This window comes from Petromyzon marinus, chromosome 73 (assembly GCF_048934315.1).
Source record: "Petromyzon marinus isolate PM22_M1 ecotype Great Lakes invasive population chromosome 73, UKy_Petmar_22M1.pri1.0, whole genome shotgun sequence".
In the NCBI taxonomy this organism is placed as follows: domain Eukaryota; kingdom Metazoa; phylum Chordata; class Hyperoartia; order Petromyzontiformes; family Petromyzontidae; genus Petromyzon; species Petromyzon marinus.
In genome coordinates, this window is record NC_133739.1 from 3011869 (window position 1) to 3039687 (window position 27819).

At 56.2% G+C, this 27819-nt stretch overlaps 2 protein-coding genes across 2 annotated transcripts in view; one reads left to right on the forward strand and one right to left on the reverse strand.

Annotated features, from left to right (window-relative positions):
- The window catches only part of LOC116958153 (sodium/hydrogen exchanger 2-like), a 43284-nt gene that overhangs the window by 3269 nt on the left and 12196 nt on the right, over positions 1-27819 (reverse strand). The window contains 9 exon segments of the mRNA XM_076055843.1: positions 1036-1141; positions 2957-3058; positions 4718-4826; positions 10227-10376; positions 13037-13107; positions 14921-15010; positions 24456-24593; positions 24595-24659; positions 25924-26141. Of these exon segments, the coding sequence (XP_075911958.1) occupies positions 1036-1141; positions 2957-3058; positions 4718-4826; positions 10227-10376; positions 13037-13107; positions 14921-15010; positions 24456-24593; positions 24595-24659; positions 25924-26141 (1049 nt within the window).
- LOC142906977 (uncharacterized) lies at positions 21683-27128 on the forward strand. Its single transcript, XM_076055845.1, has 2 exons — positions 21683-24643; positions 25920-27128. The coding sequence occupies exon 1, from the start codon at positions 22740-22742 to the stop codon at positions 23670-23672; it is 933 nt and encodes a 310-aa protein (XP_075911960.1). The 5' UTR covers positions 21683-22739; the 3' UTR covers positions 23673-24643; positions 25920-27128.

The window sequence follows — 27819 nt, forward strand, 5'->3', positions numbered from 1 at the left end:
GTGTGTGTGTGTCTGTGTGTGTGTCTGTCTGTGTGTGTGTGTGTCTGTGTGTGTCTGTGTGTGTGTCTGTGTGTCTGTGTGTGTGTGTCTGTGTGTGTGTGTCTGTGTGTGTCTGTGTGTGTGTCTGTCTGTGAGGTCTCACTCCGAATCAGTCGAGCGGCAATATCTTTTCATCGGTTGCGTAACGCTGTGTGGAAGCTACCTGGTCTGTCGCTCCGCACTAAGCTTCAGGTCTTCTCGGCCACGGTCATTCCCTCCCTTCTCTACGCTTGCGAAACGTGGACCCCCCTAATGGAACATCTTCGCCGGTTAGAAACATTTAGGCTGGCCTGCCTACGATCCATCCTGGGTTTAACCAGACTGGATTGTGTGAGGAGCTCACAAATCCTTGAAAGATCTGGGCAGGGTCCCATCGGTGAGCTCCTCCGGCAGGCAAGGCTGCGATGGCTGGGTCATGTAGCCCGCATGCCCAGCCACCGCATGCCGAAACAGCTTTTGTTTGGCCGGATTGAGGGGGCTAAGCGGGCGCGGCACGGGCTAGAGAAGAGATGGAGTGATGTGGTACAGGAGGACGTGGAGCTGAGTGGACTTGCCGATGACTGGTACCAGCGGTGTCAAGATCGGCCTCTGTGGAGGAGGCTCGTGAAGGATGCTACTGGGCAGTTGGAGGCAGTCGCCCTCCAACAACAACGGAGGGCGGAGGAGCGACGCTCACAACAGCGAGCGGAGCGCCGGGTGGCTAAAGCACAGCAGGTTGGCACAGTAGGGGGCACAGGTGGTGCATCAGCCAGTCATCTCAGTCAGTCGACCCGTGGCACCTGGGTCTGCCCCGTGACCTCCTGCCAGCGGGCGTTCGACACTTCACGTGGCCTCAGGGTGCACATAGCCTGGCACAAGCGTCGTGGTGACGTCACCGCCACTTAGTGGCGAATGGCGGTTGTTGTTGTTGTGTGTCTGTGTGCGTGTGTCTGTGTGTGTCTGTGTGTGTGTGGTTGTGGTAGTGGCCGGCCTCTCACGGCCTCTGCAGGCCCCGACCTGTCTTGGCGCGGTTCAGCTTGCGGCCGTGAGCGTCGGACGCCGTCTCCGTGGGAACCGACAGCTGATGCTGCAGCTCCCCCCGCTTGGGCCGCTCCGAGTTGAACTGCAACCACGGCAACAGCAGCCACGGTAACCGCCACGGTAACAACAGCCATGGTAACAGCCACGGTAACAGCAGCCACGGTAACAACAGCCGTGGTAACAGCCACGGTAACAACAGCCGTGGTAACAGCCACGGTAACAACAGCCGTGGTAACAGCCACGGTAACAACAGCCACGGTAACAGCCACAGTAACAGCCACGGTAACCGCCACGGTAACCGCCACGGTAACAGCCACGGTAACAACCACCACGGTAACAGCCATGGTAACAGCCACCATGGTAACAGCCACGGTAACAGCCACGGTAACAGCCACGGTAACAACCACCACGGTAACAGCCACGGTAACAGCCACGGTAACAACCACCACGGTAACAGCCACGGTAACAGCCACGGTAACAACCACCACGGTAACAGCCACGGTAACAGCCACGGTAACAACCACCACGGTAACAGCCACGCTAACCACCATGGTAACAGCCACGCTAACCACCATGGTAACAGCCACGGTAACAGCCACGGTAACAGCCACCACGGTAACAGCCACGGTAACAGCCACGCTAACCACCATGGTAACAGCCACGGTAACAACCATGGTAACAGCCACGGTAACAGCCACGGTAACAGCCACGGTAACAACCACCACGGTAACAGCCACGGTAACAGCCACGCTAACCACCACGGTAACAGCCACGGTAACAGCCACAGTAACAACCACCACGGTAACAGCCACGGTAACAGCCACCACGGTAACAGTCACGGTAACAGCCACCACGCTAACCACCACGGTAACAGCCACGGTAACAACCATGGTAACAGCCACGGTAACAGCCACGGTAACAACCACCACGGTAACAGCCACAGTAACAGCCACCACGGTAACAGCCACGGTAACAGCCGCCACGGTAACAGCCACGGTAACAACCACCATGGTAACAGCCACCAAAGTAACAACCACCATGGTAACAGCCACGGTAACAGCCACGGTAACAGCCACCATGGTAACAGCCACGGTAACCACAGCAAGTCACCGCCGACAGCTGCGGTGCTGGAGCCACGGTAGCCATGGTAACAGCCACGGTAGCCATGGTAACAGCCACGGTAGCCATGGTAACAGCCACGGTAGCCATGGTAACAGCCACGGTAACCATGGTAACCGCCACTGTAGCCACAGTAACCGCCACCTCGATGTTAACCATGGGGTTAACCATGGTAACCACGGCAACCACCACAGCATCAACCACAGCATCAACCACAGCAGCAGAACCATCGGCAGGGTTATCACCGCCACCACCGCCATCACCACCGCCATCACCACCGCCATCACCACCACCATCATCACCACCGCCACCACCGTCACCACCACCACCACCACCGCCACCACCGTCACCACAACCACCGTCACCACCACAACCACCGTCACCACCACAACCACCGTCACCACCACCACCGCCATCACCACCACCTCCTCCACCGTCACCACCACCACCGCCACCACCACCACCACCACCACCGCCACCACCACCACCACCACCACCACCACCGCCACCACCATCACCACCACCACCACCTCCACCGTCACCACCACCACCGCCGTCACCACCACCGCCACCACCACCACCACCACCGTCACCACCACAACCACCGCCGCCACCACCACCACCACCACCACCGCCACCACCACCGTCACCACCACCACCACAACCATCACCACCACCACCACCACCACCACCGCCACCACCGCCACCATCACCGCCACGGCACAGCGTGAACCGGGCACCGGCGGCTCCGGCGTGCCGATCGGCGCTGGCCCCTCACCCGCCGCTTGAGGTCGTTGAACTTTCGCCGCCGCAAGAGAATCTCTCCGGCCTGCTTCTCCATGAGGTCGGCCGGCAGCGTGTGGCGGTTGTACGAAGTCAGCTGTTGGTGGGGGGTAGGTGGGGGGTAGGTGGGTGGGAGGGGGTGGGGGGGTTTAAGGGGTGGGGGGGGTGGGGGGGAGCGGTGGTGCAGTGGTTAGCGCCACGCTGCGCTACGAACCCGGCAGAGTTTGATTCCTGCTCACGGCCGCCGCCACCACCACCACCACTCCGTGGCAGCGATCATCTGAACCGGCGGCTCATCCCCTAGGTCGACTCAGCCTCAAGTGAGCACCCGGTGTAGCGGCGTAGCGGCGTGAACATCGCCACTGGGGAGAGACAAAGGCGGCCGGGCGTGGTGCTGGCCACCCACCCCCTCTGTGTGTGCCACGGTGCCGGTAGCCTTCATAGGCGCTGCTGCTACTGCTACTAACAGCACTTGCCCCTACAGTCCGTTACAGGCTACATGGGGGACCTTTGTCTGTGTGTGTGGGGATACACAGACAAAGCTCCCCCGTGCAGCCTTTAACAAGTCTGTGGGGGCAAGTGCTGTTAGTATCGCCATGGTGGCTAGGGAGGTGTTAACTACCTCGCCTGGTATACATGAGGTCGTGGGTTCAATGCTGAGATGTTGACTACCTCGCCTGGTGTACAGGAGGTCGTGGGTTCAATGTTGAGATGCTAACTACCTCGCCTGGTGTGCAGGAGGTCGTGGGTTCGATGTTGAGATGTTGACTACCTCGCCTGGTATGCAGGAGGTCGTGGGTTCGATGTTAAGATGTTAACTACCTCGCCTGGTATGCAGAAGGTCGTGGGTTCGATGTTGAGATGTTAACTACCTCGCCTGGTATGCAGAAGGTCGTGGGTTCGATGTTGAGATGTTAACCACCTCGCCTGGTGTACAGGAGGTCGTGGGTTCGATGTACACTGTGTGTACGTGTGTACACACATGTATATGTGTACACACGTACACATACACTATGCCTGTACGTGTGTGTGTGTACCTGTACACACTGCGTGTATGTGTGCGTGTGTGTGCATGTGTGTGCGTGTGTGTACGCCCGCATGCCCAGCCACCGCATGCCGAAACAGCTTTTGTTTGGCCGGATTGAGGGGGCTAAGCGGGCGCGGCACGGGCTAGAGAAGAGATGGAGTGATGTGGTACAGGAGGACGTGGAGCTGAGTGGACTTGCCGATGACTGGTACCAGCGGTGTCAAGATCGGCCTCTGTGGAGGAGGCTCGTGAAGGATGCTACTGGGCAGTTGGAGGCAGTCGCCCTCCAACAACAACGGAGGGCGGAGGAGCGACGCTCACAACAGCGAGCGGAGCGCCGGGTGGCTAAAGCACAGCAGGTTGGCACAGTAGGGGGCACAGGTGGTGCATCAGCCAGTCATCTCAGTCAGTCGACCCGTGGCACCTGGGTCTGCCCCGTGACCTCCTGCCAGCGGGCGTTCGACACTTCACGTGGCCTCAGGGTGCACATAGCCTGGCACAAGCGTCGTGGTGACGTCACCGCCACTTAGTGGCGAATGGCGGTTGTTGTTGTTGTTGTGTGTACGTGTGTGTACGTGTGTGTACGTGTGTGTACACTGTGTGTGTGTACGTGGTGTGTACGTGTGTGTGTGTGTGTGTACACCGTGTGTGTATGTGGTGTGTACGTGTGTGTGTGTACACCGTGTATGTACGTGCTGTGTACGTGTGTGTGTGTGCGTGTGTACGTACGCGTTGGCGCGTGCGGTAGAAGTGCTGTTCCACCAGCTTGCGGACGTCCTCCATGCGCTCCGGGTTCATCTCCGGCGCCACCACCACCGCCTCCTCGCCCTGCCGGTACCTGGCACACAGACACAGACAAAGGTCCCCCGCGCAGTCTTGACAGAGTGTAGGGGCAAGTGCTGTCAGTAGTAGCGAGTAGCTACCTACACAGACAAAGATCCCCCGTGTAGCCTCTAACAGACTGTTGGGGCAAGTGCTGTCGGTAGCAGCGAGTAGCTACCTACACAGACAAAGATCTCCCGTGTAGCCTCTAACAGACTGTAGGGGCAAGTGCTGTTAGTAGTAGCTACCTACACAGACAAAGATCCCCCGTGTAGCCTCTAACAGACTGTAGGGGCAAGTGCTGTCAGTAAAAGTGAGTAGCTACCTACACAGACAAAGATCCCCCGTGTAGCCTCTAACAGAGTGTATGGGCAAGTGCTGTCAGTAGTAGCGAGTAGCTACCTACACAGACAAAGATCCCCCGTGTAGCCTCTAACAGGCTGTAGGGGCAAGTGCTGTTAGTAGTAGCTACCTACACAGACAAAGATCCCCCGTGTAACCTCTAACAGACTGTATGGGCAAGTGCTGTCAGTAGTCGCAGCAGCGCCTATGAAGGCTACCGGCACTGTGGCACACACAGAGGGGGTGGGTGGCCAGCACCACCACCACGCCCGGCCGCCTTTGTCTCCCCAGTGGCGATGTTTACTGCTACACAACCGCTACACCAGGTATCTCACTTGAAGCTGGCGCAGTACGTGTGTGCGGTACGGTATGGTGTGGTATGTGTGCGTGTGTACATGTGTACCTGGTGTAGCGGTGTAGTAAACATCGCTAGCACTGGGGAGACAAAGGCGGCCGGGCGTGGTGCTGTCCACCCACCCCCTCGTATGCGTGCCGGCCTTCATAGGGGTTGCTTCTCGCTAAAAGCACTTGCCCCGACAGCCTGTTACAGGCTATACGGGAGATCTTTGTCTTTTTTGTACATGTCTGCGTGTGTGTGTGCCTGCATGTGTGTGCGTGTGTGTGCCTGTGTGTGCGTGTGTGGGCGTGTGTGTGCGTGTGTGGGCGTGTGTGTGCGTGTGGTCCGGCAAAACAACCCCCTACCTCCTCGCGGTGCCGGATGGGCAACTCTGTCGTGGACAGTGCTGTGGGGGGAGATCCAATTTTGATTGGCTCCTCCCCTCATGGCATATGTGTCCACCACAGGGGCTAAACGGGGGCTCTGGACAGGTGCGAGGGGCTGGTAACCCCTCCACCTTCAATTAATTACCACTAAACTACGAATACAAAATTTAACTAATAAGCTTGTGCCGGAGGCCCCGGGGGGACAGGCGTCTATGACGTCTCCTAGCCAAACCCTAATTGGTGGAGCCAGGAGATTGAATCTCCACCCTCGGGGCTCCTCCAGAAACAACGAAAAGCCACTACGGATGGCCACGTGGAATGTTCGAACGCTCACTGCGGAGGAGAGGCCGCCACTCCTCTGTCGGGAGCTGGACCGGTACCGCCTGGATCTCTGTGGCATTCAGGAGGTCCAGTGGACCGGTTCTGGCTCCTGCCACCATGAGGGGTGGACAGTCCTCTACTCGGGGCAGCAGACTGCCAAACAACAGGGTGTGGCTCTTCTTTTGAACAAAATAATGAAGGAGGCGTGGGAGCGTGGCGGTGAGGTGTGGGAAGCTGTAAGCCCCAGGCTACTTTGGGCTCGCCTTCCCATCAACCGGAGGAGAGGAGTGGTGGTCGTGGTTACTTATGCCCCCACCGAAGACGAACATCCGTGGAGGGATGCAGGCAAAGCCGATGAGTCAGACGCCTTCTATGACCTCCTGTTACAGGTGCTGGCTAAAGTGGCCCCTTGGGATAGAGTCATCTTGTTGGGTGACTTCAATGCCCGAGTTGTTCATGATGCTGGAACCTGGTCTGGAGTGATTGGAGGGCATGGGCCAGATCAGCTCAATAACAACGGTAGGAGGCTGCTAGATTTTTGTGCAGCCCATGGGCTTGTAATTACCAACACGCTGTTCCGGCATCGGCGCATCCACACAACATCATGGATGCATGCCGGGTCGAAGCAAGAATATCTGCTGGACTACATAGTGACGGACCAGCGGATGCGAGCCCATGTCCTTGACACCAGGACCTACCGTGGAGCTGATCTGCCCTCTGACCATCGACTAGTCATCTGTAAGATGCGCCTGCCATTCTTCCACTCCGGTGGTGGGTGTACACCCAGGACCCCATTCCAACCTAAAGTGGCCTGGTCTCAGTTATCTTATGAAAGGCGCAAGCGAGAATTTCATCATCGCTTGCGGCTGGGGTTGGCATCGTCTCCCCACTCCTTCTGATGTCGAGGGTAACTGGGCGAGGTTTAGGACTGTGACTCATGCAGCTACAATAGCTGCTTTGGGTATGCGGTCCAGACCTCCCCAGAGACCTTGGCTGACAGAGGTGTTCAGGATGGTTGAGAAAAAGCGACAGGCCCACTGTCATCGGCTACAGAATCCCACGTCAGAGAATGAGGAGGCTTACCGCAGCCTTCGCTCGGAGGTTCGGAGAGCCGTGAGGCGCTGCAAGGATGGGTGGTGGTCGCGGGTTGCTGAGGAGATGGAGTCTGCCTCAGTGGCCCGTGATCACAAATCTCTATTTAACTCCATCAAAAAAGTAACCTGCAGCACCACACCTATTACCATCATTAGGGGAAAAAAACGGCGATCCAATCTCCGACCCCCAGGAACAGGTTTGCAGATTTGCTGATCATTTCTGTGAGGTCCTGGGGGAGAGGAAATCCCTCAGCCAGGAAAACATCGTGGCACAAAGTGGGGATGACCCTGCTGAGGCTGCGGTGCCTCAAATATTGGAAGAAGTCACCCCCTGTGAGTGGCTGGCTGAGGTGCCATCTGTTGAGGAAGTACTGAAGGTGATCCGGAGTCTGAGACCAGGAAAGGCACCGGGTAGAGACGATCTCCCAAGCGAAATGCTGAGGGAGGGTGGCGTTTGTGCACAGACTGCCCTATATGACATTATAACAACAGTCTGGACCACTGGACGGGTTCCGCAGGATTGGAAGGATGCCCTGGTGGTCCCCCTCTTTAAGAAGGGAGACCGCACAGATTCTAACAACTACAGGGGCATCTCACTCCTCAGTGTGCCGGGAAAGGTCCTGGCAAGGATTATTCAACATCGCCTTGCCAGGCACGCTGAGGAGAGGCTTGTGGAGTCCCAATGCGGTTTCAGGAAAGGGCGGTCCTGCACAGATGCCATATTTTCTGTCCGTCTGCTACAGCAGAGGTGTAGGGAATTCCAACAAGACTTACATCTCTGCTTCATTGACCTGGTCAAGGCCTATGATACCATCAGTCGGCCTGGGCTCTGGGTTGTTCTTCGTGCTTTTGGAGTCCCTGACTCTCTGCTCACGATCATTAAGGACCTTCATGATGGTGAGCGGGCCCAGGTAAAACTACGTGGCCGGGAGTCAGAGCCATTCCCTGTACACCTTGGGGTGCGACAGGGATGTCCTCTGGCTCCCACATTATTTAACATCTATTTTGACCACGTAGTTCGAGAAGCCTTCAATAGCTGTACTGGGGGAATCTCCATATGGTACAGATATAATGGGAGGCTGATCGATGCCCGGGTGCGGTCAAGGGATGGCTCCCTATTGCTCAACCATGTTATGTATGCCGATGATTTAGTAATAGCTGTTCATTCAGAGGAGGAGTTGGAGACGCTGCTGCTGAGACTGGAGCGTGCCACTAAAACTAAGCACCTGCCTGGGTATTTTGTACCATCGGACACTCCCCCCCCACTACTCCCAATGGGTCATGGGACAGTTGTGGAGAGAGTGGAGAGTTTCCCATACCTGGGCAGTGTGCTCATGACCGGCTCCAGTTTAACAGCAGAGGTCTCACTCAGAATCAGTTGAGTGGCAATATATTTTCATCGGTTGCATAACGCTGTGTGGAAGCTACCTGGTCTGTCACTCCGCACTAAGCTTCAAGTCTTCTCGGCCACGGTCATTCCCTCCCTTCTTTACGCTTGCGAAACATGGACCCCCCTAATGGAACATCTTCGCCGATTAGAAACATTTAGGCTAGCCTGCCTACGATCCATCCTGTGTTTAACCAGACTGGATTGTGTGAGGAGCTCACAAATACTTGAAAGATCTGGGCAAGGTCCTATCGGTGAGCTCCTCCGGCAGGCAAGGCTGCGTTGGCTGGGTCATGTAGCCCGCATGCCCAGCCACCGCATGCCGAAACAGATTTTGTTCGGCCGGATCGAGGGGGCTAAACTGGCGCGGCACGGGCTAGAGAAGAGATGGAGTGATGTGGTACAGGAGGACGTGGAGCTGAGTGGACTTGCCGATGACTGGTACCAGCGGTGTCAAGATCGGCCTCTGTGGAGGAGGCTCGTGAAGGACGCTACTGGGCAGTTGGAGGCAGTCACCCTCCAACAACAACGGAGGGCGGAGGAGCGACGCTCACAACAACGAGCGGAGCGCCGGGTGGCTAAAGCACAGCAGGTTGGCACAGTAGGGGGCACAGGTGGTGCATCAGCCAGTCATCTCAGTCATCTCAGTCAGTCGACCCGTGGCACTTGGGTCTGCCCCGTGACCTCCTGCCAGCGGGCGTTCGACAGTTCACGTGGCCTCAAGGTGCACATGGCCTGGCACAAGCGTCGTGGTGACGTCACCGCCACTTAGTGGCGAATGGCGGTTGTTGTTGTTGTGTGTGTGTGTGTACGTGTGTGTGTATCTGTGTATGTATCTGTGTGTGTATGTGGGGAGCGATAGTGTAGCGGTTAGCGCGCTGCGCTATGAACCTGGCGACACGGGTTCGATTCCCGCTCATGACCAACACCAGTGACGATCATCTTAACCGGTCCCGGGCCTCCCCTAGGTCGACTCAGCCTCAAATGAGTACCTGGTGCAGTGTGTAAACATTGCCACTAGGGAGACAAAGGCGGTCGGGCGTGGTGCTGGCCACCCACCCCCTCGTGTACCGTTACTGGCCTTCATAGGTGCTCGCTAACAACACTTGCCCCTACAGTCTGTTAAGGATATATGGGGGATCTTTATCTTTGTCTTTTGCCTGTATGTGCATGCGTGTGCGTGTGTGTGCGTGCCTGTGTGTGTGTGTGTGCGTGCCTGTGTGTACCTGTATGTGTGTGCCTGTGCGTGTCTGTGCGTGTGTACGTGCCTGCGTGTCTGTGCGTGTGTACGTGCCTGTATGTGTGTGCCTGTGCGTGCGTGTGTGTGTGCGTGTGTACGTATGTGTGCGTGCGTGTGCCTGTGCGTGCGTACGTGGGGTACGCACAGTGCGGAGGCGGTGGAGGGCGCGTGCGTGTGTGTGTACATGTGTGCGTGTGCCTTTGTGCGTGCGGGTGCCTGTATGTGCGTGTGTGTACGTGTGTGTGTGCCTGTGTGTGCCTGTGCGTGCCTGTGCGTGCCTGTGTGTGTGTGCGTGTGTGGGGTACGCACAGTGCGGAGGCGGTGGAGGGCGCGTGCGTGATTTGCTGGATGGCGAGGCGCCGCTCGATCTTGTTGTACGTGTTCACGATGGACGACTCCCGGGACGTTGGGTCGCGCAGGAGGAAGCGCTTCAGGTACTGGGTATTGAACTTCTCAAACCTGGGGCCGGTGGCGGGGAGGAGAGACGCAGACGTGGGTGGGTGGGTAAGTGGGTGGGTGGGTAAGTGGGTGAGTGGGTGGGTGGGTGAGTGGGTGGGTGAGTGGGTGGGTGAGTGGGTGGGTAAGTGGGTGGGTGAGTGGGTGGGTGGGTGAGTGGGTGGGTGAGTGGGTGGGTGGGTGAGTGGGTGGGTGAGTGGGTGGGTGAGTGGGTGGGTGGGTAAGTGGGTGGGTGAGTGGGTGGGTGGGTCAGTGGGTGAGTGGCTGGGTGAGTCGGTGGGTGAGTGGGTGGGTGAGTGGGTGGGTGGGTGAGTGGGTGGGTGGGTGAGTGGGTGGGTGGGTGGGTGAGTGGGTGGGTGGGTGGGTGAGTGGGTGGGTGGGTGGGTGAGTGGGTGGGTGGGTGAGTGGGTGGGTGAGTGGGTAGGTGGCTGAGTGGGTGGGTGAGTGGGTGGGTGAGTGGGTGGGTGAGTGAGTGAGTGATTGGGTGGGTGGGTGAGTGAGTGAGTGGGTGGGTGGGTGAGTGGGTGGGTGGGTGTGTGGGTGGGTGTGTGGGTGGATGGGTGAGTGGGTGTGTGGGTGGGTGTGTTGGTGAGTGGGTGGGTGTGTTGGTGAGTGGGTGGGTGGGTGAGTGGGTGGGTGGGTGAGTGGGTGGGTGAGCTGGTGAGTGGGTGAGTGGGTGGGTGGGCGGGTGAGTGAGTGGGTGGGTGGGTGGGTGGGTGAGTGGGTGGGTGGGTGAGTGGGTGGGTGGGTGAGTGGGTGGGTGGGTGAGTGGGTGGGTGTGTGTGTGGGTGGGTGAGTGGGTGGGTGTGTGTGTGGGTGGGTGTGTGTGTGGGTGGGTGAGTGGGTGGGTGGGTGAGTGGGTGGGTGTGTGTGTGTGTGGGTGAGTGGGTGTGTGGGTGGGTGAGTGGGTGGGTGTGTGTGTGGGTGGGTGGGTGAGTGGGTGTGTGTGTGAGTGTGTGTGTGGGTGGGTGGGTGAGTGGGTGTGTGGGTGGGTGGGTGAGTGGGTGTGTGGGTGAGTTGGTGAGTGGGTGACTGAGTGAGTAGGTGGGTGAGTGACAGAGTGAGTGGGTGGGTGAGTGCGTAGGTGAGTGAGTAGGTGAGTGAGTAGTTGAGTAGATGAGTGAGTTGGTGAGTAGGTGAGTGAGTGAGTAGGTGAGTGAGTAGGTGAGTGAGTAGGTGAGTGGGTGAATAAGTGAGTGAGTAGGTGAGGTGAGTGAGTAGGTGAGTGAGTAGGTGAGTGAATGAGTGAGTGAGTCGGTGAGTGAGTAGGTGAGTAGGTGAGTGAGTAGGTGAGTAGGTGAGTGAGAAGGTGAGTATGTGAGTGAGTAGGTGAGTAGGTGAGCGAGTGAGTAGGTGAGTAGGTGAGTGAGTGAGTAGGTGAGTGAGTAGGTGAGTGAGTGAATAAGTGAGTGAGTAGGTGAGTAGGAGAGTGAGTAGGTGAGTAGGTGAGTAGGTGACTGAGTAGGTGAGTAGGTGACTGAGTAGGTGACTGAGTAGGTGAGTGAGTAGGTGAGTAGGTGAGTGAGTAGGTGAATGAGTAGGTGAGTATGTGAGTGAGTAGGTGAGTGAGTCGGTGAGTAGGTGAGTGAGTAGGTGAGTAGGTGAGTGAACAGGTGAGTAGGTGAGTGAGTAGGTGAGTGAGTAGGTGAGTGGGTGAATAAGTAAGTGAGTGAGTAGGTGAGGTGAGTGAGTAGGTGAGTAGGTGAGTGAGTAGGTGAGTGAATGAGTGAGTGAGTCGGTGAGTGAGCAGGTGAGTAGGTGAGTAGGTGAGTGAGAAGGTGAGTATGTGAGTGAGTAGGTGAGTAGGTGAGTAGGTGAGTAGGTGAGCGAGTGAGTAGGTGAGTAGGTGAGTGAGTGAATAGGTGAGTAGGTGAGTGAGTAGGTGAGTAGGTGAGTGAGTGAATAAGTGAGTTAGTAGGTGAGTAGGCGAGTGAGTAGGTGAGTAGGTGACTGAGTAGGTGAGTAGGTGACTGAGTAGGTGAGTGAGTAGATGAGTAGGTGAGTGAGTAGGTGAATGAGTAGGTGAGTATGTGAGTGAGTAGGTGAGTGAGTCGGTGAGTGAGTAGGTGAGTAGGTGAGTGAACAGGTGAGTAGGTGAGTGAGTAGGTGAGTATGTGAGTAGGTGAGTAGGTGAGTGAGTAGGTGAGTGAGTATGTGAGTCGGTGAGTGAGTATGTGAGTCGGTGAGTGAGTAGGTGAGTAGGTGAGTAGGTGAGTGAGTAGGTGAGTGAGTAGGTGAGTAGGTGAGTGAGTAGGTGAGTAGGTGAGTGAGTATGTGAGTCGGTGAGTGAGTAAGTGAGTCGGTGAGTGAGTAGGTGAGTAGGTGAGTGAGTATGTGAGTAGGTGAGTGAGTAGGTGAGTAGGTGAGTGAGTATGTGAGTGAGTAGGTGAGTAGTTGAGTGAGTAGGTGAGTGAGTAGGTGAGTAGGTGAGTGAGTAGGTGAGTGAGTATGTGAGTAGGTGAGTGAGTAGGTGAGTAGGTGAGTGAGTATGTGAGTAGGTGAGTGAGTAGGTGAGTGAGTATGTGAGTAGGTGAGTGAGTAGGTGAGTAGTTGAGTGAGTAGTTGAGTGAGTAGGTGAGTGAGTAGGTGAGTAGGAGAGTGAGTATGTGAGTAGGTGAGTGAGTAGGTGAGTAGGTGAGTGAGTATGTGAGTCAGTGAGGTACTTGTCTCTCCAGTGGTGATGGCCATAGTGCCCACAGATGTCCTCAACTCCGGCCAGGATGTGATCCATAAACTGACATCATAAACAACATACACATCATCATCATAATAAACATCATAAACAACATAAACATCATCATCATAATACACATCATAAACAACATATACATCATCATCATAATATACATCATAAACAACATTATCACCATCATCATCATAATATACATCATAAACAACATAAACATTATGAGACCTCCTTTGCCAGTAACAAGATATAGTAATAGGTTTTTTCCCTTTTATCTGGCACAAAAACTGACACCTTTATACAAGGGATCATGTTTGCAATAACCACAACACAAGCAGTAAAAAATGGAGACTAGGCTCTAAGAAAAGCCGTCTCGGGTGTGGACCAATCAAATTCAACGACAGTGCCATCATCGTTATCAGAGTTGTTTCTTTGTGTTTGCATTTTTGACTGCTTGCGTTGTGGTTATTGCAAACATGATCCCTTGTATAAAGGTGTCAGTTTTTGTGCCAGCTAAAAGGGTAAAAACCTATTAACATAAACATCATCATCATAATACACATCATGAACAACATGATCATCATCAACATCATAATGTGCAACATCGCCATCACCATCATCACACACTGGTGGTGGTGATGGTAGCGGTCCTGATGATGATTGATGGTGTGGTGGGTGGCTGTAGTGGTGGTGGTGGTGGATGTGGTGGCTGTAGTGGTGGTGGTGGTGGATGTGGTGGATGTGTGGATGTGGTGGATGTGGTGGTGGTGGATGTGGTGGTGGTAGATGTGGTGATGGATGTGGTGGTGGATGTGGTGGTGGATGTGGTGGTGGTGGTGGATGTGGTGGTGGTGGATGTGGTGGTGGATGTGGTGGTGGTGGATGTGGTGGTGGTGGATGTGGTGGTGGATGTTGGTGGTGGTGGATGTGGTAGTGGTGAATGTGGTGGTGGTGGATGTGGTAGTGGTGTATGTGGTGGTGGTGGTGGTGGTGGATGTGGTGGTGGATGTGGTGGTGGATGTGGTGGTGGTGGATGTGGTGGTGGTGGATGTGGTGGTGGTGGATGTAGTGGATGTGGTGGTGGTGGATGTGGTGGTGGTGGATGTAGTGGATGTGGTGGTGGTGGATGTGGTGGTGGTGGATGTGGTAGTGGTGAATGTGGTGGTGGTGAATGTGGTGGTGGATGTGGTGGTGGTTGATGTGGTGGTGGTGGATGTGGTGGATGTGGTGGATGTGGTGGTGGTGGATGTGGTGGTGGATGTGGTGGTGAATGTTGGTGGTGAATGTTGGTGGTGGATGTGGTGGTGGTGGATGTGGTGGTGGATGTTGGTGGTGGTGGATGTGGTGGTGGTGGATGTGGTGGTGGTGGTGGATGTGAAGGTGGTGGATGTGGTGGTGGTGGATGTGGTGGTGGTGGTGGATGTGAAGGTGGTGGATGTGGTGGTGGTGGATGTGGTGGTGGTGGATGTGGTGGTGGTGGATGTGGTGGATGTGGTGGTGGTGGATGTGGAGGTGGTGGATGTGGTGGTGGATGTGGTGGTGGTGGATGTGGTGGTGGTGGTGGATGTGGTGGTGGTGGATGTGGTGGTGGTGGATGTGGTGGTGGTGGATGTGGTGGTGGATGTGGTGGATATGATGTGGTGGTGGATGTGGTGGATATGGTGGTGGTGGTGGATGTGGTGGTGGATGTGGAGGTGGTAGATGTGGTGGTGGTGGTGGATGTGGTGGTGGTGGATGTGGTGGTGGTGGATGTGGTGGTGGATGTGGAGGTGGTGGATGTGGTGGTGGATGTGGTGGATGTGGTGGATGTGGTGGTGGTGGATGTGGTGATGGTGGATGTGGTGGTGGACAATGTCGTCACCCGGATGTTGGTCTCCTCCGTGATGCTAGGATCGTGCTCCTTCTTCTTCTTGATCTCCAGCAGCTCCACCAGCGGACGGATTGTCATCCCCTGCACCCACCCACACACACAGTCACACACACAGTCACACACACACTCAGTCACACACACAGTCACACACACACACAGTCACACACACAGTCACATACACACAGTCACATACACACAGTCACACACACACAGTCACACACACACAGTCACACACACAGTCACACACACAGTCACACACACAGTCATCCCCTGCACCCACACAGTCACACACACACAGTCACACACACACAGTCGCACACACACAGTCACACACACACAGTCACACACACAGTCACACACACAGTCAACCACACACACAGTCACACACAGTCACACACACAGTCACACACAGTCACACACAGTCACACACACAGTCACACACAGTCACACACACAGTCAACCACACACACAGTCACACACAACAACAACAACCGCCATTCGCCACTAAGTGGCGGTGACGTCACCACGACGCTTGTGCCAGGCCATGTGCACCGAGGCCACGTGAAGTGTCGAACGCCCGCTGGCAGGAGGTCACGGAGCAGACCCAGGTGCCACGGGTCGATTGACTGAGATGACTGGCTGATGCACCACCTGTACCCCCTACTGTGCCAACCTGCTGTGCTTTAGCCACCCGGCGCTCCGCTCGTTGTTGTGAGCGTCGCTCCTCCGCCCTCCGTTGTTGTTGAAGGGCGACTACCTCCAACTGCCCAGTAGCATCCTTCACGAGCCTCCTCCACAGAGGTCGATCTTGACACCGCTGGTACCAGTCATCGGCAAGTCCACTCAGCTCCACGTCCTCCTGTACCACATCACTCCATCTCTTCTCTAGCCCGTGCCGCGCCCGCTTAGCCCCCTCAATCCGGCCGAACAAAAGCTGTTTCGGCATGCGTTGGCTGGGCATGCGGGCTACATGACCCAGCCATCGCAGCCTTGCCCGCCAGAGGAGCTCACCGATGGGACCTTGCCCAGATCTTTCAAGGATTTGTGAGCTCCTCACACAATCCAGTCTGGTTAAACCCAGGATGGATCGTAGGCAGGCCAGCCTAAATGTTTCTAACCGGCGAAGATGTTCCATTAGGGGGGTCCACGTTTCGCAAGCGTAGAGAAGGGAGGGAATGACCGTGGCTGAGAAGACCTGAAGCTTAGTGCGGAGCGACAGACCAGGTAGCTTCCACACAGCGTTACGCAACCGATGAAAAGATATTGCCGCTCGACTGATTCGGAGTGAGACCTCTGCTGTTAAACTGGAGCCAGTCATAAGCACACTACCCAGGTATGGGAAACTCTCCACTCTCTCCACAACTGCCCCATCACTGATTGGGAGTTGTGGGGGTGGAGTGTCCGATGGTACAAAATACCCAGGCAGGTGCTTAGTTTTGGTGGGGCTGATGGTAAGGCCCCACCTCTTAGTGGCACGCTCCAGTCTCAGCAGCAGCGTCTCCAACTCCTCCTCTGACTGAGCAGCTATTACCAAATCATCAGCATACATAACGTGGTTGACCAATAGGGAGCCATCCCTTGACCGCACCCCGGGCATCGATCAGCCTCCCATTATATCTGTACCATATGGAGATTCCCGCGGTACAGCTATTGAAGGCTTCACGAACTACGTGGTCAAAATAGATGTTAAATAATGTGGGAGCCAGAGGACATCCCTGTCGTACCCCAAGGTGTACAGGGAATGGCTCTGACTCCGGCCACGTAGTTTTACCCGGGCCCGCTCACCATAATGAAGATCCTTAATGATCGTGAGCAGAGGGTCAGGTACTCCAAAAGCACGAAGAACGACCCAGAGCCCAGGCCTACTGATGGTATCATAGGCCTTGACCAGGTCAATAAAGCAGAGATGTAGGTCTTGTTGGAATTCCCTACACCTCTGCTGTAGCAGACGGACAGAAAATATGGCATCTGTGCAGGGACCGCCCTTTCCTGAAACCACATTGGGGCTCCGCAAGCCTCTCCTCAGCGTGCCTGGCAAGGCGATGCTGAATAATCCTTGCCAGGACCTTTCCCGGCACACTGAGGAGTGAGATGCCCCTGTAGTTGTTACAATCTGTGCGGTCCCCCTTCTTAAAAAGGGGGACCACCAGGGCATCCTTCCAATCCTGCGGAACCCGTCCAGTGGTCCAGACTGTTGTTATGATGTCATATAGGCAGTCTGTGCACAAACGCCACCCTCCCTCAGCATTTCGCTTGGGAGATCATCTCTGCCCACTGCCTTCCTGGTCTCAGACTCCGGATCGCCCTCAATACTTCCTCAGCAGATGGCACCTCAGCCAGCCACTCACAGGGGGTGACTTCTTCCAATATTTGAGGCACAGTCACACACACACAGTCACACACACACACACAGTCACCCACACACAGTCACACACACAGTCACCCACACACACACACAGTCACACAGTCACACACACAGTCACACACACAGTCACCCACACACCCACCCACCCACAGTCACTCACACACCCACACACACATCGGACAGTCACACACACCCACACAGTCACCCCCTGCACCCACCTACACACACACACCCACAGTCACCCCCTGCACCCACCCACACACACACACAGTCACCCACACACACACACAGTCACCCACACACCCACACACACCCACCCACACACACCCACCCACACACAGTCACCCACACACATCCACACACACACCCACACACACAGTCACCCCTTGCACCCACCCACACACACCCACAGTCACCCACCCACACACCCACAGTCACCCACACACAGAGTCACCCCCTGCACCCACCCACACACACACCCACACACCCACACACAGTCACCCACACACCACACACAGTCACCTACACACCCACAGTAACCTACACACACACCCACACACAGTCACCCACACACCCAGTCATCCCCTGCACCCACCCCACACACCCACGCACCCACCCACCCACACACCCACCCACACAGTCACCCACACACCCACCCACCCACACACAGTCACCCACACACCCACACACAGTCACCCACACACCCACACACAGTCACCCACACACCTACACACCCACACACAGTCACCCACACACCCACACAGTCACCCACACACCCACACAAGTCACCCACACACAGTCACCCACACACCCACACACCCAGTCATCCCCTGCACCCACCCACCCACACACACCACACACAGTCACCTACACAGTCACCCACACACCCAAAGTCACCCACACACCCACAGTCACCCACACACACACACACAGTCACGCCCTGCACCCACCCACGGTCACCCACCCACACACCCACAGTCACCCACACACCCACACACAGAGTCACCCCCTGCACCCACCCACACACACACCCACCACACAGTCACCCACACACAGTCACACACACAGTCACCCACACACACACACAGTCACACAGTCACACACACAGTCACACACACAGTCACCCACACACCCACCCACCCACAGTCACTCACACACCCACACACACATCGACAGTCACACACACCCACACAGTCACCCCCTGCACCCACCTACACACACACCCACAGTCACCCCCTGCACCCACCCACACACACACACAGTCACCCACACACACACACAGTCACCCACACACACCCACACACACCCACCCACACACACACACCCACACACAGTCACCCACACACATCCACACACACACACCCACACACACAGTCACCCCTTGCACCCACCCACACACACCCACAGTCACCCACACACCCACAGTCACCCACACACAGAGTCACCCCCTGCACCCACCCACACACACACCCACACACCCACACACAGTCACCCACACACCCACACACAGTCACCTACACACCCACAGTAACCTACACACACACCCACACACAGTCACCCACACACCCAGTCATCCCCTGCACCCACCCACGCACCCACCCACCCACACACCCACCCACACAGTCACCCACCACCCCACCCACCCACACACAGTCACCCACACACCCACACACAGTCACCCACACACCCACACACAGTCACCCACACACCTACACACCCACACACAGTCCACCCACACACCCACACAGTCACCCACACACCCACACAAGTCACCCACACACAGTCACCCACACACCCACACACCCAGTCATCCCCTGCACCCACCCACCCACACACCCACACACAGTCACCTACACAGTCACCCACACACCCAAAGTCACCCACACACAACAACAACAACCGCCATTCGCCACTAAGTGGCGGTGACGTCACCACGACGCTTGTGCCAGGCTATGTGCACCCTGAGGCCACGTGAAGTGTCGAACGCCCGCTGGCAGGAGGTCACGGGGCAGACCCAGGTGCCACGGGTCGACTGACTGAGATGACTGGCTGATGCACCACCTGTGCCCCCTACTGTGCCAACCTGCTGTGCTTTAGCCACCCGGCGCTCCGCTCGCTGTTGTGAGCGTCGCTCCTCCGCCCTCCGTTGTTGTTGGAGGGCGACTGCCTCCAACTGCCCAGTAGCATCCTTCACGAGCCTCCTCCACAGAGGCCGATCTTGACACCGCTGGTACCAGTCATCGGCAAGTCCACTCAGCTCCACGTTCCTCCTGTACCACATCACTCCATCTCTTCTCTAGCCCGTGCCGCGCCCGCTTAGCCCCCTCAATCCGGCCAAACAAAAGCTGTTTCGGCATGCGGTGGCTGGGCATGCGGGCTACATGACCCAGCCATCGCAGCCTTGCCTGCCGGAGGAGCTCACCGATGGGACCCTGCCCAGATCTTTCAAGGATTTGTGAGCTCCTCACACAATCCAGTCTGGTTAAACCCAGGATGGATCGTAGGCAGGCCAGCCTAAATGTTTCTAACCGGCGAAGATGTTCCATTCGGGGGGTCCACGTTTCGCAAGCATAGAGAAGGGAGGGAATGACCGTGGCCGAGAAGACCTGAAGCTTAGTGCGGAGCGACAGACCAGGTAGCTTCCACACAGCGTTACGCAACCGATGAAAAGATATTGCCGCTCGACTGATTCGGAGTGAGACCTCTGCTGTTAAACTGGAGCCAGTCATAAGCACACTGCCCAGGTATGGGAAACTCTCCACTCTCTCCACAACTGCCCCATCACCGATTGGGAGTTGTGGTGGTGGAGTGTCCGATGGTACAAAATACCCAGGCAGGTGCTTAGTTTTGGTGGGGCTGATGGTAAGGCCCCACCTCTTAGTGGCATGCTCCAGTCTCAGCAGCAGCGTCTCCAACTCCTCCTCTGACTGAGCAGCTATTACCAAGTCATCAGCATACATAACGTGGTTGAGCAATAGGGAGCCATCCCTTGACCGCACCCGGGCATCGATTAGCCTCCCATTATATCTGTACCATATGGAGATTCCCCCGGTACAGCTATTGAAGGCTTCACGAACTACGTGGTCAAAATAGATGTTAAATAATGTGGGAGCCAAAGGACATCCCTGTCGCACCCCAAGGTGTACAGGAATGGCTCTGACTCCCGGCCACGTAGTTTTACCCGGGCCCGCTCACCATCATGAAGGTCCTTAATGATCGTGAGCAGAGGGTCAGGTACTCCAAAAGCACGAAGAACGACCCAGAGCCCAGGCCTACTGATGGTATCATAGGCCTTGACCAGGTCAATAAAGCAGAGATGTAGGTCTTGTTGGAATTCCCTACACCTCTGCTGTAGCAGACGGACAGAAAATATGGCATCTGTGCAGGACCGCCCTTTCCTGAAACCGCATTGGGGCTCCGCAAGCCTCTCCTCAGCGTGCCTGGCAAGGCGATGCTGAATAATCCTTGCCAGGACCTTTCCCGGCACACTGAGGAGTGAGATGCCCCTGTAGTTGTTACAGTCTGTGCGGTCCCCCTTCTTAAAAAGGGGGACCACCAGGGCATCCTTCCAATCCTGCGGAACCCGTCCAGTGGTCCAGACTGTTGTTATGATGTCATATAGGGCAGTCTGTGCACAAACGCCACCCTCCCTCAGCATTTCGCTTGGGAGATCATCTCTGCCCGCTGCCTTTCCTGGTCTCAGACTCCGGATCGCCTTCAATACTTCCTCAGCAGATGGCACCTCAGCCAGCCACTCACAGGGGGTGACTTCATCCAATATTTGAGGCACCGCAGCCTCAGCAGGGTCATCCTCACTTTGTGCCGCGATGTTTTCCTGGCTGAGGGATTTTCCCTCCCCCAGGACCTCACAGAAATGCTCAGCAAATCTGCGAACCTGTTCCTGGGGGTCAGAAATTGGATCACCGTTTTTTCCCCTAATGATGGTAATAGGTGTGGCGCTGCAGGTTACTTTTTGATGGAGTTAAATAGAGATTTGTGATCACGGGTCACTGAGGCAGACTCCATCTCCTCAGCAACCCGCGACCACCCCCCATCCTTGCAGCGCCTCACGGCTCTCCGAACCTCCGAGCGAAGGCTGCGGTAAGCCTCCTCATTCTCTGACGTGGGATTCTGTAGCCGATGACAGTGGGCCTGTCGCTTTTTCTCAACCATCGTGAACAACTCCTCTGTCATCCAGGGTGTCTGGGGAGGTCTGGACCGCGTACCCAAAGCAGCCATTGCAGCTGCATGAGTCACAGTCCTAAACCTCGCCCATTTACCCTCGACATCAGGAGGAGTCGGGGACGATGCCAATCCCAGCCGCAAGCGATGATGAAATTCTCGCTTGCAACTTTCATCAGATAACTGAGACCAGGCACTTTAGGTTGGAATGGGGTCCTGGGTGTACACCCACCACCGGAGTGGAAGAATGGCAGGCGCATCTTACAGATGACTAGTCGATGGTCAGAGGGCAGATCAGCTCCACGGTAGGTCCTGGTGTCAAGGACATGGGCTCGCATTCGCTGGTCCGTCACTATGTAGTCCAGCAGATGTTCTTGCTTGGACCCGGGCATGCATCCATGATGTTGTGTGGATGCGCCGATGCCGGAACAGCGTGTTGGTAATTACAAGCCCATGGGCTGCACAAAAATCTAGCAGCCTCCTACCGTTGTTATTGAGCTGATCTGGCCCATGCCCTCCAATCACTCCAGACCAGGTGCCAGTATCATGACCAACTCGGGCATTGAAGTCACCCAACATGATGACTCTATCCCGAGGGGCCACTTTAGCCAGCACCTGTGACAGGAGGTCATAGAAGGCATCTGACTCATCGGCTTTGCCTGCATCCCTCCACGGATGTTCATCTTCGGTGGGGGCATAAGTAACCACGACCACCATTCCTCGCCTCCGGTTGATGGGAAGGCGAGCCCAAAGTAGCCTGGGGCTTACAGCTTCCCACACCTCACCGCCACGCTCCCACGCCCCCTTCATTCTTTTGTTCAAAAGAAGACCCACACCCTGTTGTTTGGCAGTCTGCTGCCCCGAGTAGAGGACTGTCCACCCCTCATGGTGGCAGGAGCCAGAGCCGGTCCACCGGACCTCCTGAATGCCGCATAGATCCAGGCGGTACCGGTCCAGCTCCCGACAGAGGAGTGGCAGCCTCTCCTCTGCAGTGAGCGTTCGAACATTCCACGTGGCCAACCGTAGTGGCTTTTCGTTGTTTCTGGAGTAGCCCCGAGGGTAGGTATTCAATCTCCTGGCTCCGCCAATTGGGTTTGGCCAGGAGACGTCATAGACGCCTGGCCCCCCGGGGCCTCCGGCACAAGCTTAGTTGTTACATATTTCATTCGTAGTTTCGTGGTAATTAATTGAAGGTGGAGGGGTTACCAGCCCCTCGCACCCGTCCAGAGCCCCCGTTTAGCCCCTGTGGTGGACACATATGCCATGAGGGGAGGAGCCAATCAAAATTGGATCTCCCCCCACAGCGCTGTCCACGACAGAGTTGCCCGTCCGGCACCGCGAGGAGGTAGGGGGTTGTTTTGCCGGACACCCACACACCCACAGTCACCCACACACACACACACAGTCACGCCCTGCACCCACCCACGGTCACCCACCCACACACCCACAGTCACCCACACACCCACACACAGAGTCACCCCTGCACCCACCCACACACACACCCACACACAGTCACCCACACACCCACACACAGTCACCCACACACCCACACACAGTCACCCACACACCCACACACAGTCACCCACACACCCACACAGTCACCCACACACAGTCACACACACACCCACAGTAACCCACACACCCACACACCCACAATCACCCACACACAGTCACCCCCTGCACCCACCCACAGTCACCCACCCACCCATACACCCACAGTCACCCACAGTCACCCACCCACCCACACACCCACCCACACACACACCCACAGTCACCCACACACACACACAGTCACCCCCTGCACCCACCCACACACACACCACCACCACCCACCCTGCACACCCACACACTGTCACCCACACAGTCACCCTCTGCACCTATCCACACACACCCACAGTCACCCACACACACACACACAGTCACCCCCTGCACCCACCCACACACACACCCACAGTCACCCACACACACACACAAAATCACCCACCCACACACACACCCACACCCTGCACACCCACCCACACACACACCGACACACACACCCACAGACACAGTCACCCACACACACACAGTCACCCCCTGCACACCCACCCACCTACCCACCAGATCCGGTCCACGGGACCTCTGTATTCCACAGGGGTCCCGGCGGCACCGGTCCAGCTCCTGACGGCAGAACGGGTAGCCTCTCATCCACGATGAACATTCGGCAGCAGGAGGAGGCACGGGGGGTGGGCAAAATCGACCACCGCTCACTCACCTCACCCCCCTTCATTCCTCACCACCGCTCACTCCTCACCGCCTTCCTCACCACCGCTCACTCCTCACCCCCCTTCATCCCTCACCACCGCTCACTCCTCACCCCCCTTCATCCCTCACCACCGCTCACGCCTCACCCCCCTTCATCCCTCACCACCGCTCACTCCTCACCCCCTTCATCCCTCACCACCGCTCACTCCTCACCCCCCTTCATCCCTCACCACCGCTCACGCCTCACCCCCCTTCATCCCTCACCACCGCTCACTCCTCACCGCCTTCCTCACCACCGCTCACTCCTCACCGCCTTCCTTACCACCACTCACTCCTTACCCCCCTTCCTTCCTCACCACCGCTCACTCACCCTCACCCCCCTTCATCCCTCACCACCACTCACTCCTCACCCCCCTTCATCCGTCACCACCGCTCACTCCTCACCCCCCTTCATCCGTCACCACCGCTCACTCCTCACCGCCTTCCTCACCACCGCTCACTCCTCACCGCCTTCCTTACCACCACTCACTCCTTACCCCCCTTCCTTCCTCACCACCGCTCACTCCTCACCCCCCTTCCTTCCTCACCACCGCTCACTCCTCACCTCCCTTCATCCCTCACCACCACTCACTCCTCACCCCCCTTCATCCGTCACCACCGCTCACTCCTCACCGCCTTCCTCACCACCACTCACTCCTCACCCCCCTTCATCCGTCACCACCGCTCACTCCTCACCTGCACGAAGACGGTGAAGAGGATGACGACGATGGTGGCCGTGATGAAGAGCTTCTTGCGGGGGAAGTGGGCGCTGTCGAGGAGGAAGACGAGCGAGAAGCAGATGGCACCGCGCAGGCCCCCGTAGGCGATGATGAAACTGATCCTTCTTCGTCAGCGTCACCATGCGGAACTTGTTGATGACGAACGTGAGCAGGAACACCCCTGCGTGGCGTGTGCGGAGTGTGTGTGCGTGCGGTGTGTGTGTGGCGTGTGCACGGTGTGTGTGCGGTGTGTGTGTGTGGTGTGTGTGTGCAGTGTGTGTGTGTGCAGTGTGTGTGTGTGTATGCAGTGTGTGTGTGTGTATGCAGTGTGTGTGTGTGCAGTGTGTGTGCGGTGTGTGTGTGCGGTGTGTGTACGGTGTGTGTGCGGCGTGTGCGGAGTGTGTGTGCACGGTGTGTGTGTATGTGCGGTGTGTGTGTGGTGTGTGTGTGTGCAGTGTGTGTATGCGGTGTGTGTGTATGTGCGGTGTGTGTGTGGTGTGTGTGTGTGCGGTGTGTGTGCGGTGTTTGTGCGGTGTGTGTGCGGCGTGTGTGCGTGTGTGTGCGGCGTGTGTGTGTGCAGTGTGTGCGGTGTGTGTGTGTGTGTGTACGGTGCGTGTGTGCGGTGTGTGTGTGTGTACGGTGTGTGTGTGTGTACGGTGTGTGTACGGTGTGTGTGTGTGCGGTGTGTGTGTGTGTACGGTGTGTGTGTGTGTGTGCGGCGTGTGTGCGGCGTGTGTGCAGCGTGTGTGCATGTGTGTGCATGTGTGTGCGGTATGTGCATGCGTGTGTTGGTGTGCGTGTGTGTGCGGCGTGTGTGTGCGTGTTGTCGTGTGCATGTTCGGCGTGTGTGTGTTCGTGTGTGCGTTCGTGTGTGCGACGTGTGACGTGTGTGGTGTGTGTGTACGTGCGTGTGTGTGCAGCGTGTGTGTGCATGCGTACGCGTGTGTGTAGAGACACACCACGGTGAGAGAGAGTGAGAGAGACATCCACCTTGTCCCTCCCTTACCACCGCTGTGTCTCACTCATCCCTTGCGCTCCGCTCGTTGTTGTGAGCGTGGCTCCTCTGCCCTCCAACTGCCCAGTAGCCTCACGGTGCACCTAGCCTGGCACTGCCCAGTAGCCTCACGGTGCACCTAGCCTGGCACTGCCCAGTAGCCTCACGGTGCACCTAGCCTGGCACTGCCCAGTAGCAGCGTCCTTCACGAGCCTCCTCCACAGAGGCTGATCTTGACACCGCTGTTAGCAGTCATCAGCAAGTCTACTCAGCTCCATGTCCTCCCCCCACAATCCCCACCCACCATCACCCCACCCACTATCCCCACCCACCCACAATTACCCCACCCACTCTTGCCACCCACCTCACCAACCATCACCCCACCCACAATCCTCACCAAACCACCATCACCCCCACCCACCCCCCCCACTCCCCCCCCCCCCACAGCTACCCGTGGCCCTCCAGACGAGGCAGAAGAGGAGCGTGGCGCACACGAAGGCCCAGTTCCACTCGTGCTGATCGTCCACCGTGGACACGCCCAGGAAGATGAAGATGAGCGTCTCGCTCACGCTGCTCAGCATCTTCATGAAGTACTTGATGGTCACGGCGGACTTCTCCGACACGTTCGCCTCCACGTAGCGCTTCATGCACATGGCGCACGCTATCAGCCTGTAGGGCACAGAGAGAGATGCGCATGGTGCACGCCACTCACACTGCCTCTACTCTTACCATACCCCTTTTAACCTATCATACTGGTAAAAAGACAAAAATAAAAATTGTTTTTCTGTATCGACACAAGCACTGCTTCCCCCCAATGTTCCGTTTGGAATTGATAAAAGCTACCATACTGCCTCTACTTGACTACTGTGACATCGTGTATAAATCAGCCCCAAGTACTGTACTGAAGAAGCTTGATTCCATCTATCACTCGGCCTGAAGATTTGCATTGAACTGCCCATATAGGACTCACCACTGTGATCTCTACATTGGGTCAAACTTAACATCTCTTAATGTTCGACGGCTTGTGCACCAGATCTTATTTATTCACGATGTACGTACAAAAAAATCCGCAGACTACCTGTTGGATCTCCTCTCTGTTTCAAAGAACAAATGTGACCTCAGGTCTTCGCTCATTTACCAGCTTCACATTCCCTATTGCCGTACAAAAACCGGAGGAAGGGCCTTTGCTATTGATACCCCAGGGTCTGGAATGCTATTGCCAATAAACTGCAACTTGAATCACTACCAATGAGATCTTCACTCAAAACTGCTCTAGAGGAGTTGTACACCCCTAGCTGCCACTGCTATTCAGTGGCCTAAAATATGGCTCTAGGGTTTGGTGTTACATGTTATTTATGTTGTTTATTGTTAAAAATTCAGTCACAGTCCCTATGATCACTGTTACATTGCATTTATGGCTTTTATTTTGGTGATTCGAAAACGTTTTTTTTGGTTTGGCCATGTTTTTGTTTATTGTCGTACGGAGTTAGACTGATGGCCTTAATCTTAGTTGTCTTGTGGTTGTTGTTGTTTCACTTGCATCCCGCTGGGATTTTTGCACACAGCGGTGGTGTACGGTGCTATTTCAGGAATATTTTGATGTTTTTTTTCCTGGATTTTCTGTTTGCACAGTCACATAAAGTCACTTTAAGATGTTTTCTTGTTCATGTTTTTTTGTTTGTTGCGGTTGCACCCGATTCAAGAGCCAAATGGCTCACAGGGCTATACCAAATAAATGAAACTATGGAACTATGGAAACACACTGCCCATACCCCTACCACTTACACTGCCTCTACCACCCTACCCCTACCACTCACACTACCCCTACCACTCACAGTGCCTCTACCAGCCTACCCCTACCACTCACACTACCCCTACCACTCACACTACTCCTACCACTCACACTACCCCTACCACTCACACTACCCCTACCACTCACACTACCCCTACCACTCACACTACCCCTACCACTCACACGACCCCCACCACTCACACTACCCCTACCACTCACACTGCCCTTACCACTCACACTATCCCTACCACTCACACTCACACTACCCCTACCACTCACACTGCCTCTACCACTCACACTACCCCTACCACTCGTACTACCCCTACCACTCGCACTACCCCTACCACTCGCACTACCCCTACCACTCGCACTACCCCTACCACTCGCACTACCCCTACCACTCGCACTACCCCTACCACTCGCACTACACCTACCACTCACACTACCCCTACCACTCACACTACCCCTACCACTCACACTACCCCTACCACTCACACTACCCCTACCACTCACACTACCCCTACCACTCACACTACCCCTACCACTCACACTACC

Coding starts and splice junctions, on each gene's coding strand:
- LOC142906977 (XM_076055845.1), top strand. CDS start 22,740: ATGAGGGGAGGAGCCAATCAAAATTGGATCTCCCCCCACAGCGCTGTC.